At 40.4% G+C, this 17,843-nt stretch overlaps 1 protein-coding gene across 7 annotated transcripts; it reads right to left on the bottom strand.

The window, feature by feature from the left end:
* Positions 1 to 538: 538 nt before the first annotated feature.
* LOC100383566 (uncharacterized) lies at positions 539 to 17,589 on the bottom strand. Of its 7 annotated transcripts, XR_004849946.1 has the most exons (10): positions 17,131 to 17,589; positions 16,569 to 16,629; positions 13,998 to 14,046; positions 13,380 to 13,434; positions 13,059 to 13,146; positions 12,584 to 12,702; positions 12,065 to 12,190; positions 11,605 to 11,942; positions 1,103 to 1,222; positions 694 to 934 (listed from the first exon to the last, which is right to left on the bottom strand). XR_004849946.1 is itself a non-coding variant. In XM_008647011.4 (8 exons), exons 1-8 carry the CDS (start codon positions 17,476 to 17,478, stop codon positions 875 to 877), a joined length of 906 nt encoding a protein of 301 aa, XP_008645233.1. In that variant the 5' UTR covers positions 17,479 to 17,589; the 3' UTR covers positions 539 to 874. The 7 variants fall into 7 exon arrangements, 4 of the variants coding, with proteins under 4 accessions (XP_008645233.1, XP_020394312.1, XP_020394318.1 ...); XR_002262559.3 differs by lacking the exon at positions 1,103 to 1,222 and having other exon boundaries at positions 539 to 934; XR_002262569.3 differs by lacking the exon at positions 1,103 to 1,222 and having other exon boundaries at positions 539 to 934; positions 11,605 to 11,886.
* Between the last annotated feature and the right edge of the window lie 254 nt (positions 17,590 to 17,843).

Genomic DNA, 17,843 nt, shown 5'->3' with positions numbered 1-17,843 from the left:
CCCTCGCTCCATCCCAACGTAGCTAGCATATAGCTTGTCCACCACGGTCAAGAAATCAGATCCAAGCAAGGACTAGTGCTTCATTAAACAAAGACTTCCAAACGTAGCATTAATTGCCTCTGATTTCTCTGATTCCCGGCCGCAATGGAACAAAACAAAGTGAGCCAGCCTTGCCTCTTGGTGGTACAAGGACCTAGCTAAAAGAGAAGAACGAATCTACTAGCATTATTTATTCGAATAAATCTGTGGAGTTAGAATAATTCTATGAATCTACTAGCATGTGCGCGACACGCCTTTGACCTTTTTTCGAATAATTCTATGGAGTTAGAAAAAGTTCAACTATATAAGATATGTTAACCTTATGTCAATATCTCGTATGATGTTAAACCATAACGCACTTCTTCGAATTTATTTGATTATTTATACGGCCAAATCCACAAAATAACTAGCATCAGCGACATTCATGGTTGTATGCTTTTTGTTAGTCAGATGCCAGAAATGACATCAGTACTTAGTCGCAGTAGAGGAATAGTTTGGATTGAAACAAAAAATACCTTTCTATTTGGGTTGTGTCCAATTGCATTTGCATGTCTTTGTGCAAAACTATGAACTGATCTTGGCGGGTGTGTTTGAATAAAAGTAGAACATATTCAGACGCATATATCAGTACTTGGTGTCGATATACGCCTTGCAAAAAAAAAGAACATATTCAGAAATAAAACAGTGGTCATGCAACACATGATCTTAGGCAGGCAGCTGACGTAACACATGATCGTCTCTTTCGATTCAACAGAACATGTAGGCCTTCAGAAGATATGCAGATGAACCCTGATAGAGTCGCTAATACAGATCAAGATCTACTAGGCAGCTGGTGCTAGTGTTTCCATCCCTTAGCATAGCCTTCTGGGGTGTAGGGCTCCAAGAATCCAATGAACTGCAAATGTGGCGAGCAAGCAGTTGAGTCATCATCGGACATAGCTTAGAAAAATTGTTGCAGCCTGAAGTTACTGCAGTGTCCTGACACTCTGGAACAGATTAATTAGCTATTCATGAGTACGTATCAAGGCAGAAGGAATACACCCCGGTAGAAATCCTGCCATACCATGCAAGGGCATCATCACACTTTGTGCTTTTTTTTTTTTTGAGGATGTGGTCTCTTGATTGGATCACTTCTGGAATCTTTCAGCACCAGATATCAAGTGAACAACCCCCAACTGCTAATCTACACCAACCATTACAGCAATCTTTTTTTAGTAAACATCTGTTGCTCCAGCTCATTGACGAATCTTCTTTCGAAAAACTAACACAGTAACATTATGGCAATGTGCACATGGACAATAACAATCATGGTGAAACCTATCGGATTTTTTTTCGGTGGTGTTACAATTTGATATGATGTTTAGTAAACTAACTGCCATCCTTTCAATTTGATATATTAGCAATTTAGCATTTTAGTAAACTAACTTTCAGGTATCTGCTGCGTTAGGACAGCATAGTACACTAAGGATGAATTGATTTTACTTTAAAAGCACAAGATTTCAAAAGGGGTGGGGGTGGGGGTTGAGGCATGCCACTTATTTACATCAACGTCCAGATTTAACATCAATCTATACTACCTATTAAGGCTCTAAGGGGTAGGCTGCCTCTGCTTGTTCTGCCTTCGGTGAATCTGCACCGTCCACTCGCTTCCGTAAATCTATACCGTCCGCCCGCCCACGCCCACGTTCGTCCCCCTGCCTCCGCCTCCCCCTCCCCACCCCGCGTGAGCCGCCGCCGCCCCGCCTCCTCCTCCACGTTCGAGATCGATCCTCCTCCCAAATCAAATCCCCAAACCCCGGGCCACTGCTCCGCTCCTCCTCCTTGCCGCCGTGCGGTTGAGCGCCGACGAGCAAGCCCGACGCACCCTATGGCTATGGAGGTCCGCCACAGGGTTCCGTGGCCGCACGGGAGCGCCCCACGGCGCCAGCAGGCGACCGGCGGCGAGGGGCAGCGGGTGCGTGTGCAGGCGGGGGACGCGCTGCCGCTGTCGATCCGACACACGAACCTCATCTTCTCGACGTTGTTCGCCGCGTCGCTCGTGTACCTGATGCGGCGGTGGCGGGAGAAGATCCTCGCCTCCACGCCGCTCCACGTGGTCTTCCTCGCCGAGATCTTCGCCCCTCCACTTTATTACACATCCCGGCGAATTCCCGGACCCGACGCGATCAACCCCCTCCCCCCCCACGCGATCCAGCCAACCCGTGCCACCGCCAGCTCGCGCGTGCCCTAACTACCGCTCGGATCTGGGAGCAGCCGGCGGCGCTCCCTCACGTGGTCCCCGGCGGCAAGGGGGCCCGGAAGGCGGCGCAGCTGAGATGCGACGCGACGCGGTGCCGCCACCCACCGCCCCTCAGCCTCCTCCTCCTCGTCATCCCTCTTCAGCGGCGGCGAGCAGCTTTTCGAGTCCGGGCCCAGCCCACTCGTCTTTCTGCCCCTACTCCTGATCCAGGGTGGCGGCATGGACATCTCCCGCGTCGGCGAGAAACTCCTCAGCTCTGTCCGCTCCCTCGGCCTCCTCCCACCGACCCCTGTCGCGCCCCCTTCCCGTCCTGAGGTCCTTTACGCTTTCTCCCTCCTTTCATGGCTTGCTCTCGCACATTGTAGGTTCCAGAACGAGCTGCGGCGGCAGCAGCAGCTGCACGGGCGATCGCTGGATTGCCACCTCACGAGAGGATCAACCTGCCATCCAATTCGGAGGATTTGGTCTCCATCTATGGGAGCAACCCCCAGGGCCAGGCCGTGGAGGAGCTCGAGGAGGTGTTCTATGAGGAGGTGAGTGCTGCATTGACATAGATTTGGTTGTCTGCTGCTTTCAAGGATTGATGTGTTTTGAGTTTGAAATTTGAATTATTCACAGGAGTTTGATCCAATAAAGTACATTCTGCAAAGTATTCCGGACGAAGGCAGTGATGCCACCTATTTCGATGAGCAGGTTAGTGGCGCCAGCTTTTGTTTTTCATTCTAGGACATTGTGAACGAAGTACATGCTAAGAAAACTTATGTGTACCATGATTCTGAGTAACGTGTGCATGCATAAGTGCACATAGTTACATTGGTAATGGTTTGGTGTCGGTTTCAAGAATGAGAGCTATGACCTCTGTAGAAGAAACCATCTGTTTTGTCGTTTAGAAGCATTCTGGTTATCCATTAACTGTAATTGATACCAATGTTCTGCTCCACTTGCATGAACGTGTGCTTGTTAACCAAATTAACGTCATCTATTTTTCTAAATCTTTCTTCTTTTCAGTCTACGTTGAGATTAGCGCAGCTTGACAAGATTACAGAAAGATTGTCGCACCATGTTATGGGTCACCATGAATAAATGAGTATGCCTCCCACCAGAGTAGAGAAGAGGTTCAGAGTTTAGTTGTCTTCTCTCTACATAGGATTGGATAGTTTCCAATTGCATGTTTTTTTTGGTTTCCATCTGATACTTTTCATGAATGTTCATCACCTTCGACATGTTAAAGGTTGTAATTCCCTTTAGCTATGAAATAATGAAGATATCTAATGCTGCTCCAGCCTCAGTTGTGCTACCAAAATGTGATCTATATTGTCTTCCTTTTAAGGACATTTCAGATTACTGATATTTAGTTTTGGCCAGTGAAGGGGATGAAGTTAGTGATGGAATTAGAACAAGACTTAAAAGTTGCAAATGTAATCTGCATGGTAATATCTTGTGAAACTTTGTCTTTTCTGACATTGTTTGGTACCTTCTTTTATATCTAGGACTCTATGCCTTACAATCTTTACGCCTTTGACACCGAGGTCGCAGGCGCCAGCTACGCCACGGGTTTCGTCGTTGACAAGTCCCGCGGCATAATCCTCACTAACCGCCATGTAGTCAAGCCAGGTAGGAACACCTCCAGTAATCAGCACCAATTCTCACATATCTACATGTGAATGATTTGTGCTGCTGCTGCTGTTATCGTGATGCTCGCGATGACAGGGCCTGTGGTCGCGGAGGCCATGTTCGTGAACAGGGAAGAGATCCCTGTGTACCCGCTGTACAGAGATCCTGTGAGTGTATATTCCACTTGATTCCATTTTTTATTGTTTTATTTTTCTCTCCCAGTGCTAATGCCATATTGTTAACCCAAATTTCTGTCCTCTTCTCTGCAAACAGGTACATGATTTTGGTTTTTTTCGCTATGATCCAGGTGCCATTAAGTTTCTTAAGTATGATGAGATTCAGCTGGCACCTGAAGCAGCATCAGTCGGGCTAGAAATCTGGGTTGTCGGAAATGACAGCGGGGAAAATGTTCCAAGAATTATATCTTAATTTCTGCTGTTATGTACCCCTAAAATATACGTCCTTGTTATACACCACAGACCACAGCAGTTGCGTATTTTTTTTGAATTGTTACCTGTCAAACCTTAGTGCCTTAGATTTCTCCTTTTTGTGCACTGTGAAACAAATCTTCTGCTTTTGCAATATCCAGAACTCACGGAACTAAGGTTCCACCCATCACACACTCCATCAAAAACTTATTTAGTTAGATTTTAATTGACATAGGGATGCAAATGGTAGGATATTTTCTGGTCAACTGAAGCAGAATAGGGCAAATATGGAAGCGACACCGATTTTCAGACACTATCAATGTCTGACTCCGATTCCAAGAAAATAATATGGGATGATAATATGAGATGCTACATTGATACTTGAGAGGCATCCATCAGAAGCATCAAATGTTAGATGTTGAAGTACTCTATTATGATTTTGCTCAAGACCGCCAATAAATAGGCTTGTTATCACATACGAATGGGAGTTAAAAATATCATGCTCTTAGTTTTCACATCTTGGCAATCACGTTTATTGTGCTCACTCTGATTGCACCCGTAATATGTGAGCTGGCCACAAATGCCTATTCATTGATTAGAGGATACCACATTCCAAACTTTAGGCATAATTCTCATTGATTGCTCTTGTTTTTTTTTTGAAATCGTGTGCAACTCACTTTGGGTTGTAACTTGATATGCAATCATGTGAAAATATGCTCTTCTTTTAGTTTCTGGGATTTAGTTTATCTTAGCTGAAAGTAGGTTTCATTCTTTGCCTTGCAGATGCATTTGATACAAATCAACTTGTTGAGTGCATGGGAAAGCTAAAAAGTGGACAGTTTGTGAATATATCTATATATGATTTTAAGAATCACATGTGATGCTCTGAAAATTTTAGGAAGGTAGGGAAATAAATTATTGGTGCGAAGAGAATAATTTTGTTATTATTTATGATCTAATTTGCATAAACTTGTTTACAAATTTTTTTAAAGTACATTGTTTTTATAATCATAGGTGAAGAGAATGTTATTTATTCCTCCTAGGACACCCCACCAATTTCGATAATTTATGCTGCAAAGCTTGTGGGTCTACCCTTAACCATCGATTCTAGCCTGGCTGCTCGCTCGACACCCGCCCTACGGTTTGCTTCCAGGTAAGTCTTTGCAATATGCTAAACAAGAAATCTATCTTCTACTACGACTAATGCCATCAACATATTTCTGAGCTTCCGGCTACAGTTAGAGCACATCTTTCACATGCATCTTTTCCTGTTAGTGATTCAATGATTTCTGTTTGCGGCACCCACTTTTGTGCTCTAAAAACATTATTATTTTGATTAATAATGGACTGAAAATCTGTTGTAAAAATGTCATACAGAAGTATGATGATGTAACATTCACTTGTAAGTATATGTTTTCCTTGCCCTTTTTTCATCGTAGTATGTGTGTTCTAATACTGACCTACTTTTTTATGTATTCACAAATTCACAGAATCCTAAATTTGTCTCCTGATGTGCTCATACATGGGACAGCAAGAACATGGGGTGTCTGATGGCTTGTACACTTACAGGCATCACCATGAGGGTGGAGCTGATATCCATACCATCTTTATGAAGAAGAGCAAATTTAGGATTCTGCTGTCATGTTCTCGAAGGTACTTTTCTTGAAATAACACTCAAAACTATGATCGCCAATTTTCACATTTTAGTCTATTCTAGAGTTGGGCTTGTTAATTACAAAAGGCGTAATTCATGGTGTTTCTTTTCACTCCTTTTTCCCTCTATCTTGTGAGATTGTGCTACAGTTTGGTGCCGATGCTGACGGAAACCAAGAAAATTGTGTTTTCAGGTTGCTGCGATTGCGGTGGGTGGAGTGGCGGTTGATGGGCAATCCTCGACTGAGTTAATCCTGATCACAGGCAAGACGGGTTCAGCTAACTACTCAAACTTGTATCATCCCAAACAAAAGCTCAATCGATTCCAGTATTTATCTTTTCTTTATGGCATGGTTTTAAGCAAAATGGGCTGATGAAGTTACCCATTTTCAGAAGCAAGCGTTGAGCTGAAGGAGAAGGAAAGCGCAAAGTCTATACCAGACCTGTAGCAACAGGAAACACACCCAAAGTCTTGAGTTCATTATTGAGCTAATTCTTAGGTACAACTCTAGGTATATAGCTAACTTAGTTTTCAGATCAAAGAAGTCTAACTTAATTTTAGCTTCTCACATTATTGAGTTCATTCAGGTAGAGAGGAAGTGGGAGATCGGTGAAGCAATAATCCGAAGTGGGCTTTCTGAACTGAAGAACCCAAAGGATCCCCTCTAAAATCGAATAACCCAAAGGACCCCTTCTAAATTATGGACAACAACATACTGCAATTAATAGTGAGAGTTGTTATGCTTCGCATGTCCTTTTATCTGGCTAGATCCTAACTACTGCTATTTTAAATATTTCAGTGAGATGCAATGTACCAAAAGCCAAGAGTACGCAGCAGAGCATGGCTGACCCATTCTGAAAATATACTCCTTCCCGAAACAAAAGGTTTCGACTGTTACCCGTAGAAGCTCAGGATAATCCTATCTTCTACCTTTTCTATCTTTTCCTCTTGGTTAGACACCTAATACATAATAAAAATCATGTGATTAATGATGGTTATGCCGCTAAATATAGGCACTATAGGTATATTATTATCCCACAACGAATGATCCTGACAAAGATCCATCCTAATTCAGACATCTCAACTAGATGCAAACTTTTTTGGGGAAACCGAACAATTGGTTTTATTCCTCTGAGCTCCTTTGAACATATTGCAATGTATCTCTTTTGAACAGTTGTTCCTTTTTATTCCTTTGAGGAGCTAAGTACCCTTTTATTCCTTTGTTTATGTTTATGCTGTAAGTATATTTGAAATATGATTTGTGCTGGAGATATTTATTAACTTATCTATTGTTTTATCTTCCAGGCCCAACGATTGTGGTTCAGCTCTGTTTATCAACTCCCTTTCGAGAAGAGATGGCCACCGGCAGCAACAACTCATCGACATCAGTGGCCATGGGACATGAGGTACAGGTACCTGCTATGCTCTACTTACTCCCCTACCAAGCCATGGTGTTCCACTAAATTCATTATGAACTTGCTTACTGAAACGGATTGATCGAGATAGTCATTTGTTCTTTGTTGCGAATAATCGTATTATTTACGTCTGATCCATTCTTCTGGTCCACCACCCGTCTTCAATTTTCTCTAAGCTTCCTTTTGTTCACATGGCTTTCTTGGCTGATCCACCATGCTTGCAAATTCAAGAACCACAAAAATATTGATTCATCATCGTCCATTTCTCATTCCTTTCACAAATTAAAAAGGTTGTAAACACAATTAATGTATTTGTTTTATATATGTGTCTAGATTCATCATCGTCCATTTCTTATTCCTTTCATATTTTGTAGCAGTATAGACTGCATGATATCTCTTGCCAGTTACTTGAGGAAGACACTTTGTTTATGTGCAAAATTACCTACATATTTTCTTTGCAAAAATAGTTAGGTGGTTGTGCTTACTTTTTTTGTTTGCAATTGAGGAGTATCCTCAGGTTTTGTTAATTCTGATTATTGCTCTAACATTTTGCATGATAAGCAGCTAGGTTCCGGTGTCGATCTGGTGGGCATTTTGCATGATATACGAGTTGAATATCTCTAAAATAGGTACGTGTACATTTAATTTGATTGATAAGTTTGTTTATAAATACGTTCAGTTAGCTTTCCCTATAGAGAAAAGCACCAATCACACTCATTATTTTGTTAATAAACAATACAAGAAAAATATATTTCACTATAGTGACATAGATTATGCTCAAGCGTTGTCGAGAGTGGGCCCATTTTGTTCATGTTTACCTTGCTAAGGAGTTGTCACAACCTTGAAAACCTAAAAGTAAAGGTTATGGATGTTGCCTTTGGGATATTTCTATTTAAACTGTTTAAAGGTCATATTGTTGTTTACAACCTTTTTAATTTGTGAAGTTGGAGTGATGTTGATGAGACATTTGAGGTAGATTGGGGGTTCTTAAATGCTCAATGGACTGATGGCATGTGTGCGAATCTTCAAATTGTGCAGACGATTGGTATTGCTTGGCTTCCAAATGAATTGTCATTTATGAAGCTTATCCTCTCTAAAGCAAGGCTTCTTCGCACGTTGTATGTTGATAGAAACCCAGATGATTTTGATAATCAGGCTTCTACAATACATAATTTTCTTCCTTTTCCTTTTATTGGTAATTGAACCTTACAATTACATAGAATGGATGGATGATAAAAAGAGTGTGCATTGTTGTTGAACTGAAATTAGTAGCTTTTCCATTTTTATGATGGCATATGCAGAAGTGTACTAAAGTCCAATGATTTTTGGTTGCATATATATTCATATATGTTCTTAATCATGCTTTAGATGGCTCATCCCATGGTTGTGTGCTTCCATGCTGCTGTATTTTCATGTATAATACCTTGTCATGATTAGTTTTGTCAAATAGTCCTCAAATGTGTACCTTGAAGATATTTGTCTGCTCATTGTTTCAGGTCATATATGACGTTTTTAAGTGATGTATGCACAAACTCAGTTATGTTCTCTAATTCACTCATCCTGTGAAACTGTGCTTTTATAACTGCATAAATATATCCTCATATATGTAGTGATCTGCCCTATGGTGGCCCTGTGAATGTTGTGACAATGTTGCTGAGTATGTTGGCCCTATGACTCCTTTGACCATGCTGTTGAGCTTGATGGCCCTGTGAGTCCTATGAATCTTATAGACGATGACCAGGTTTTTTGTAAACTCGCTCATTTAGTGTAGTTTGCACTGTGATGCATAGATCTAAGGGCCTTGCTTTGCATAGCCATTGAGTTTGTGATTTTATAACTGCACAAATCCTATCCTCATATATGCAGTCTGCCCTATGATGGCCGTGTGATGCTTGGAGATGATGAACCTGTTCTGTTAACTCACTTATTTTGTGCGGTCTGTCCTGTGATGCATGGAGCTGAGGCCCTACTTTTTTTACAGGCATTAAGTTTGTGCAGTAACACCTGTAATGCTTATACATCCTAGCACTATTTGGTTCACTCACTAATTTTGTGCAGACTTCCCTGTGATTCATACAACCGAGGGTTTTGCTTTCGTACAGGCACTGAGTTTGTGTAGTAAGACTTGTTGTGCTTATAAATGTTGGACTTCTCCAATTTAGACAAATGAGTTGTATGTTAGCGTCCTTGTGATGCTTATAGATGATGCACCTATTTTGTTCAGGCTGATTTGGTAAGTATGTCATGTGATGCATTTGGGGAGTTCCTTTACCTGACACAAATATGTATGTTGAGGGCTCTTTTCTTATGAACTTAGTGAGGTTGTGTGTTTTTATTATTCTTCCATCAAAGAATGCACTGATTGTGTTTCTATTTATTAACAGATGAAGACAAAAGCTCCCAGTTTGGACAAAGCTCTTATGCTGTGAATCACTTGTGGGAGTTATGCGCAGAGAATGACATAGGTAGTGCTACTGCACAATGTAATTGTTATTGCTCTAAAATGATGTAACTGTTATAGGGAACTGATGCTCTCAACCCCTTGTCTGCTTAGGGATGTTGTAAAGTTTACCGATTTTTATGCTTCAGATTGTTAATAATATCTCGGTGCTGATCCAAATATGCAATTCCTAGAGTTGGAAAAGTATGTAACACTTTTTGTAAAGAGCATTACATAGAACATATTCAGAAGCTATCTGAAAAGGTGTGTATTATGCGCTTCTGGTTGCTGATTCAATTTATGGACTCTTCACATTAGAGCGAGAGTGCATCACAGCTTTCATGTGAACTTGGCTACCATTGCCTGCTTATTCAGATATTAGTCCTTAAGTAGATATTATTTAGATAAAAAGAAGGCATTGCAGGGCTGGGACTGATAAAACAAGGAAAAAACAAAAAGATACATCAATATCAAATCCTACAACAGAACTTCTATGAAACACTCCTTAGGAATAGGAAGAGAAATCTAAGGTTTGTGCTCCTAAAAATTTAGGGCTATTGACCAGCCTTTGGTCCATGCCTTCTGAACAAGCATTTTCTCTTGTTTGTTTGTAGATATATGAGCCCATTACATGACCACTTTTCTAGGATGGCACAACACAAGAGTGTCTTCGTTGGACACACCTTTTTAGCAGCTTTTGTTGCTCGATCTCCAAGAAACATAGGTACTATCTATTTTTTTACTTGATGCTCGATAGTTCAAGTGTATACTAACAAATGTTAAATAAAAGATTGGAGGGGTACTTTTCATGGAACCTCAAACCACGAAGAGCTAGATGTTATATTGTTTTTTCTATATATCAAATAACCTACTACTACCGTGCTACTTGATTAATTCATCATCTTTGGCCAATTATTTATGAGTTGTCACATGTGTGTTGTTGATGATCATGTTTCTGGAAGCGTCTACTTATCTAACTTTTTCCTTAGGTGCTTTGGACAAATGTATGTTGGATTATGTATAGAAGATCCTCCACAACAACAATTATGTATTGTTTGTGTTGAATATCACCCCTGCCATTCTTTTCTGATTTATAAATGTTGTGTTTACTATTATTATCCCTGCCATTTCGATGTTCCAATGTTCTAAAAAAGGTTGACTTTTCACTTGCACTAAATGTTCTTTTTGAATTTGGATCTTTTCTAGCAAGATTCTTTTATCATATTGATTTCGCAGCAACGTATGTGCACCTTACTATATCTTTTAAGGTATATAAACATCTACTTTTAGTGATGCTAACAAAAGTATAGAATACCAATTAATTTTTTTGCATATCAATGTATTTTATCATATTGATTATGTAGCACGCACGTGCATATAACTGCCTCTCCCTCCCGCCGCTGCAGCGCGAAGCTCTGTCGGACACCGACCCCGACGCTGCTCTACCGCCCGTTGCGTCATCCCTCCACTGGCTCCCACGTACACCTTCTCGACTGCGCGTCGTCACTCCACTACCATATCCCGGAGATTGCCCCCTCCCTGAGACTGCCCCCTCCACCTCGCGTGCCTCGCAGACGGGCGACCTCGCATCGCGGGCTCGGTGCTCAACCGTGTCCCGAGTTTCGTTTCGACGTCATCCCGAACAGCTCGAGAACGCCATCCTCCATCTCATCACAGTATAATACACATTTGTTCATAAGTTATCGTGGTATTATATGATTCCGTTGCAACGCACGGGCACTGACCTAGTAATCTAAGAAATATGAAACTCATACCTTTGAACCATCTTGAGACCATCTGGCACCATAACCTTCATGCACGCGGATTTCAAAAACAGGACCATAGGGTTGAGTCAGATGAACATTCATCCAACAACACACACGCAGCAAAGACTCAATGGTTTCAGATGCAGCTTGGTTCTTGCTTGAATCTGAAGACAAGCAACACAACAATGAAATAGATCACGACAGAAGTCTCGAACTCTGGACTCCGGCGTATCAAGGTGGACTTTATCTTTACCACTCCCATTAAAGCTGCCCCACCATCCTTTCCTACTCCTGTGAACATGTTTGGCCAATGCCCTCGCACCATCAGTTAAAGAACAGCCTTTCACCTCCAGTTGAATAAGACAGTGCCAGTTTTAGGTGCAAGGGAAGTTTCAAATGGTGGAAGTTCTCTAAGGTTCAAGAACAAGATGCTCAGATGAATTGGAAGAGTCGTAAGAGTTGAACCTACATTTGGTTGAACCAGTCCCATACAAGATGACAGCAGTGCAGATCTTGGAGGAGGTAGTCCATCTGGAACAGTTCCAGTTGTTTTCGCCATACCAAGGAGTCTACCCAGTCCATCATACCCCAATCCCTGACCAAATATAAGAAACTAATCGAGTAAGAACCTATTAGAATATTGGGAAATCGCAAGTACCCATATTAACATTATTCAAGATGATCACAGCAGAAGGGTGTATCCTTTGACAGGATATGAAGAGACTTAATCACAAATATAACTGGTAGGAAATGTGCTTGTTGTTCTTACCAACATGCAAAAAATTCCAACTAACATTTTTTAGCGGATATACAAAGAGGAAAGAAAGTGAGTTGTCTTGTGCTGAATTACTGAGTGTATAATTTATCTTAAGAAAGTGCATCCATAACGACGACAAATAAGACATGACAACAGTTTGTCGTAAACAGTAGAAAATATGTTCTATATATGGAAGAAATTTTGGGTAAAATTCTGAAGAGTCGCACTCACAGCAAGGATATTATTCATGGTTATGTAAGGTTGAGATGTTGGCTTTGAAACTGATATCGCTAAAACTCCATAAGAGTTCTCCTTTTCCTCTGCATAGAATTTCCTATATACTTTCACACCTGCATAGAGAGTCAAACCTACTGTTTAAAAAGTGTTTAAATCTTTGGGCATAATTTTATTAAAAGAAGTGGATACTCCTATCATAACCAATCATTCTTTAATCCCAAGCTATCCCACGCCATACTTGACATGTAAAACAGAAGATGAGTGAATGACTACACTGTACATACTTGGTTTCAAATTCCTGAGGAACTCACTTTACAGAGTGGAAAAAAGAAACCTGAAGTGCAAACTATTCACCATAAGAAACAAGGGTTCCATTTTCCTAAAAGCCTAGTCTATAAAAGACCAAAGATGCAGTCGACATGAGGGTGACTAAGTTACCGAAGACAATGCAAGAGCACTTCCTAATTACCTTCTACAATTGATGAAATACCAGGAAGAACATTTGAGATTTTCTCTCCTTTCAGCATCTCAGAGAATGAATTGTACTTCCTAACTGCCTGAAAAAAAAGCATAAGCAAAGGAGACTGGCAAATTTACAGAAAAAAAAATGTAATGAATGCCTGATTTGATTAATAATTTTGCATAATGGAGTATTACAAAATAAATACAATTTCTTTTGAAGAAGATGTCTAAATATCAATGTCAAACGCAAACAGTAACAAGAGATGATGATGTAAAAAGCATAATAAATTATCCCGAGAAGAGTTAGTTATTTAGAAAATAATATTACCTCAACGTTAAGCAAGAGGCATTTATTGAATAGCAGCAAAGAACCTTGTGTAATCCTGGGAAAGAGAGGTGATAAAGCATGTTAAATTGGTAGCTGTGCACACTAGAGTAACACGAAATGCCTAACCATGAAAAAGTGCATGAAATCAAAATTGAGAGCCAACGAGTTCATAAAAGTAGTACGTTTTGTTGGATGTCTGTTAGCCTGTTAGGACTCTAGAAACTTTTAAACATTTATCCAAAACGAAGAAGCTAAAATCCTGCTACATCTTGTTTTTCCTAATGAAAATGGGACAGGGCCTATGACTGTTTTTTTCTTTAAAAAATCAGAGATTGTTGCAAGATGCATTTGTCTGCAAAGTTTTGTTTGTGCAGAATGTGAGATTTCCCCGGGACTGTAGCAACATGAATCTACACTACCACAAAACAATAACAATATAAGGAGGTAAGGGACTAGAACACTAGACTAGATTTGTTTCAGTTTTAATTATATATTGATATTCTGGTTTATCAACTTGGCTAAGATTTTGATGATAACAACCATTATGATTTCATGAATACAAAGTTGTTTATCCACCTTGAATTCCATAACCAACTTTTAAAATCAAAATGTGCTTACCGGTTGTAGTTACCAGTCGCTAATCTCCCTTCAACCTTCTTGACTCCGGCTACAGGTATACATGCATCAAGTTAGAAAGGTGGTCCTCAAGCATATCAAAGGAAAGTGTAACTAAAATACAACTTTATTCCAAATACATAAATTAGTTTCTTACAGCTTTTCCTAGAACGGTTTTAAAACTAGTTGTCAATGACAAGTTCGATAAATAAGCAGAAAATACAATGTATTAAATGTAGTAACACACATGAAAGGGGAGGCATCAGAAGTGTTCAAGGAAAGGGTCATCCAAGAGGCACTTGAAAGGAAGATGATGACACAAACAACATGTAGGAGAAGATGGCAAATTGCATTCGGAAGGTGGTCTCAAAGGTGTGTGGAGGAACCAGAAGAAGTAGAGACGAAGCTAAAGATACTTGGTGGAGGAACAACAAAGTACAAAGGACTATTAAGGAGAAAAAAGAATGCTATAGATGTATATACCAAGACAGGAGTATGAACATAGAAAAGTAGAAGGTAGTAAAGAAGACCGCAAAGCAAGTTGCAAGTGTGGCAAAGAGTATGGCGTGCAAAAATCTTTACCAACGTTTGAGTACAAAGGAAGGAGATGACATATACAAAATGGCTAGGGTCCATAAGAGAAAGACAAGGGACTTCAATCAAGTTAAGTGCATTAAGGATGAAACAAACGCCTCTTGCTGAAGGAAAATGAGACCAAACATAGATGGCGAGAGTATTTTGATAAATTGTTCAATAGGGAGAATGGTGAAACAACCTTTCAGTCGGATGACTCTTTTGATGACACCTATAGACGCTTTGTGCGTAGGATCCAAAATTCTAAGGTAAGAAAGACATTGAAAAGAATAAAAGGGGTAAAGTGATGGGCCCTAATGGTATCCCAATTGAGGTATGGAGATGCCTCAAGAATATAACTATAGTATGACTTGGTTTCCATCAAGTTGTCAACCATGAAAGTTATTGTCTTATAATACAAGTGATGGAGCAGCATAGGGAGCAGAAGGACCTACACGTGGTTTCCATCAATTTGGATAAGACTTATGACAAAATACCAAAAAATATTATGTAGTGGGTTTTGGACAAACATAAAGTTCCAACGAAGTATGTTAGACTCATTAAGAACATGTACAACAATGTTGTGACTAGTGTCCAAACAAGTGATGCAGATACTGATGACTTTTCAATTAGAATAGGACTACATTAAAGGTCAATTTTGAGCCCTTAGCTTTTTGCCTTGGTGATGGATGAGGTCATAAGAGACATACAAAAGGGTATTCCTTGGTGTATGCTTTTTGCGTACCATGCAGTGCTAGATGATGAAAGACGAGGAGTAATTAGGAAACTGAAGTTGTAGAAAACTCTAGAGTCCAAAGGTTTTAGAATCGATAGAGCTAAAACTGAATACATGAGATGTGACTTCGGCACTACTACACATGAGGAAGACGATGTTAGTTTGGAAGGTCAAGTGGTGTCTAGGAGGGATACCTTCCGGCATTTAGAATCAATGCTACAAAGAGATAGGGATATTAATGAAGATATTAACCATAGAATCAAAGCGGGATGGAGGACGCGACGCCAACCATCTAGCATTACATGTGAGAATAGGGTACCATAGAAGCTAAAAGGCAAGTTTTATATAACGACGATTAGACTTGCTATGTTATATGGTGCATAATGTTGGCTTACAAAAAGACGTCATTTTTAACAAATAAGTGTTATAGAAATGTGTACGTTGTGTTGGATTTGTGAACATACAAGAAGGAATTGAGTCCAGAATGATGATATATGTGATAGACTAAGGGTAGCACCATTTGAACAAAGTTTGTCTAACACCGATTCAGATGGTTTGGATATGTCCAATGGAGACCTCTAGAAGCACCAGTGCGCAGTGGAATCCTAAAACGCGATAGTAATGAAAAAAGAGGTAGGGGAAGATCAAAGTTGACATGGGAAGAGGTAGCAAACTGAGACTTGAAAGGATAGTATATACTTAATATTGAATAGGAGAACAGTTATCCACATGTTTGAACCTTGATTTGTGGCTTCTGTTCGGTTTCAACTCTAACCTACCCCAACTTGTTTGGAACTAAAAGGTTTTGTTGTTGATGTTGTTGAAGTATCGCACCTCAATACCTTATCATGTGCCTGTATCAGAAGTACATCTATATATAAGTATATGAAGTTATGAACTAACTGGGTTTAATTTCATATATGTTGGCCCATCTTAACATACAAAAGGTCTGCCTTACAATAGCTGTTTGAACTATTAATCATAATTTCTACAGTATCACGTTACAAATATATGAGAACGGAGAAGGAATTAGAGAATCATATAAATCATATTTATCAATTCAGACCATTGGTTGTATAAAGTGCATAGAAGGAAAAGAAAAGACCAAGCTTGTTTTTTTCAAGTTTAAAGAACGAAGGACCGTTAGTACATACATACACATGATACATGCAAGGAAAGATAAAAGTGGATATCAATTTAACGTTTGTAAGTGATACAAAGTAAAAAGAAGTCCATTTACCAAGAAGATAAATATTGAGAGTTACCTCTGAGTTGAGTGAAGTAGGGTTCCTGAACATGCAGCTCAAACTCAACAGCATCGTACATCTAATGATTGAAGATAACAAGTAGTAAGTTACAAACCCAACAAAAAAAAGGGCTGCATCCCAGCCAGGAATCCTTACTACATGATCTTTAAAAAAAAGAAATTGGAACATCACTATACTTGTCAATTTTTGGTATTATGCTTTCATTATATTGGTCAGCTAAAAATTACACTGCCCCAAAGCAAACACCAGACAGGATATGCAATTTACGTGATTTGATGCCTATACAGAAACCATGTTCAGTGAAATTTGTGGAAACAATTACCCTGCTCGTCCTGTTTGGTCAGAACTCAAAAGCAACTGATGCTACTGCTAGTGCACCAAAACATTGAAGAAAATGCATGTCTTCCGTAGCGAAGATTGAAGCAGTCAAGCAGACATGAGCCAACAATGGTGCCTCTGGTTCTTGGCATAGTACTCGATAGCCAACAATGGTCCTTCAGATTCATGGTTCATAGCGACGATACACAGCTGGAACTGAAGCAAGGAAAAGACGAATTACCCGCTTCAACTCAGCGCCTTTCTCCGGCAGCAGCAGCTTCCACCCTCTCTCCTCCGGCCCCTCCTCCTCAGCCGGAATCCCAACCACCGCGGGCGGCCCCGGGAGCCGCCCCTCCTCGAGGCACTGCTGAATACAGGCCTCCAGCTTCTCGAACAGTTCGCCGTCGTTGAGGAGGCGGGCGCAGTAGGAGGGCGAGAGGGGGAAAGCGACCGTGTCGTCACCGGGGTAGGCGGCGGCGTGGGAGGAGAGGACGAAGCGGAGGAGGTCGCCGATGCAGGACGAGAAGGGTACGCCGCCGACGCCCGGAGACTGCGGTGTCGGGGTGGCGGCATGGTCGTAGGTCGCCATTCCCCGATGTGTGCACCTGCCGCCGGCGAAGAAAATGGAGAGAGGCTTGCTGCTTGCTGGTACCGTTTGCGTTATTTTAGAATTTAGAGCAAGGGTGAGGGGTGTTTGATACACCCACTAAACTTTAGTTTATATCACATTAAAAATGTTCGTAGGCTAGTTAGAAATATTAAATATTAGTTTAGTTATACAACTAATACAATATATATATATATATATATAAACGGTAAGACGAATTTATTAAGCATGATTAGTATATGATTCACTCGTGTGATACTGTAACAAATATTTGCTAATCATAAATTAATTAGACTTAATAGATTTTGTCTCGCCGTTTAGTCTTTATTTATGTAATTAGCTTTATA

Source organism: Zea mays, chromosome 1, assembly GCF_902167145.1.
Source record: "Zea mays cultivar B73 chromosome 1, Zm-B73-REFERENCE-NAM-5.0, whole genome shotgun sequence".
NCBI lineage: Eukaryota > Viridiplantae > Streptophyta > Magnoliopsida > Poales > Poaceae > Zea > Zea mays.
This window is presented reverse-complemented; position numbering and strand designations above follow the sequence as displayed.

What these genes read in the sequence shown, in the direction of transcription:
- LOC100383566 (XM_020538723.3), bottom strand. Translation starts at nt 17,478, where the DNA reads ATGGCGACCTACGACCATGCCGCCACCCCGACACCGCAGTCTCCGGGC. An exon ending in GCCTCTTGCTTAACGTTGAG is followed by an intron (nt 13,147 to 13,379) that starts GTAATATTATTT and finishes CTTTTTTTTCAG; the next exon opens with GCAGTTAGGAAGTACAATTC. An exon ending in TGGGACTGGTTCAACCAAAT is followed by an intron (nt 11,943 to 12,064) that starts GTAGGTTCAACT and finishes ATTCAACTGGAG; the next exon opens with GTGAAAGGCTGTTCTTTAAC.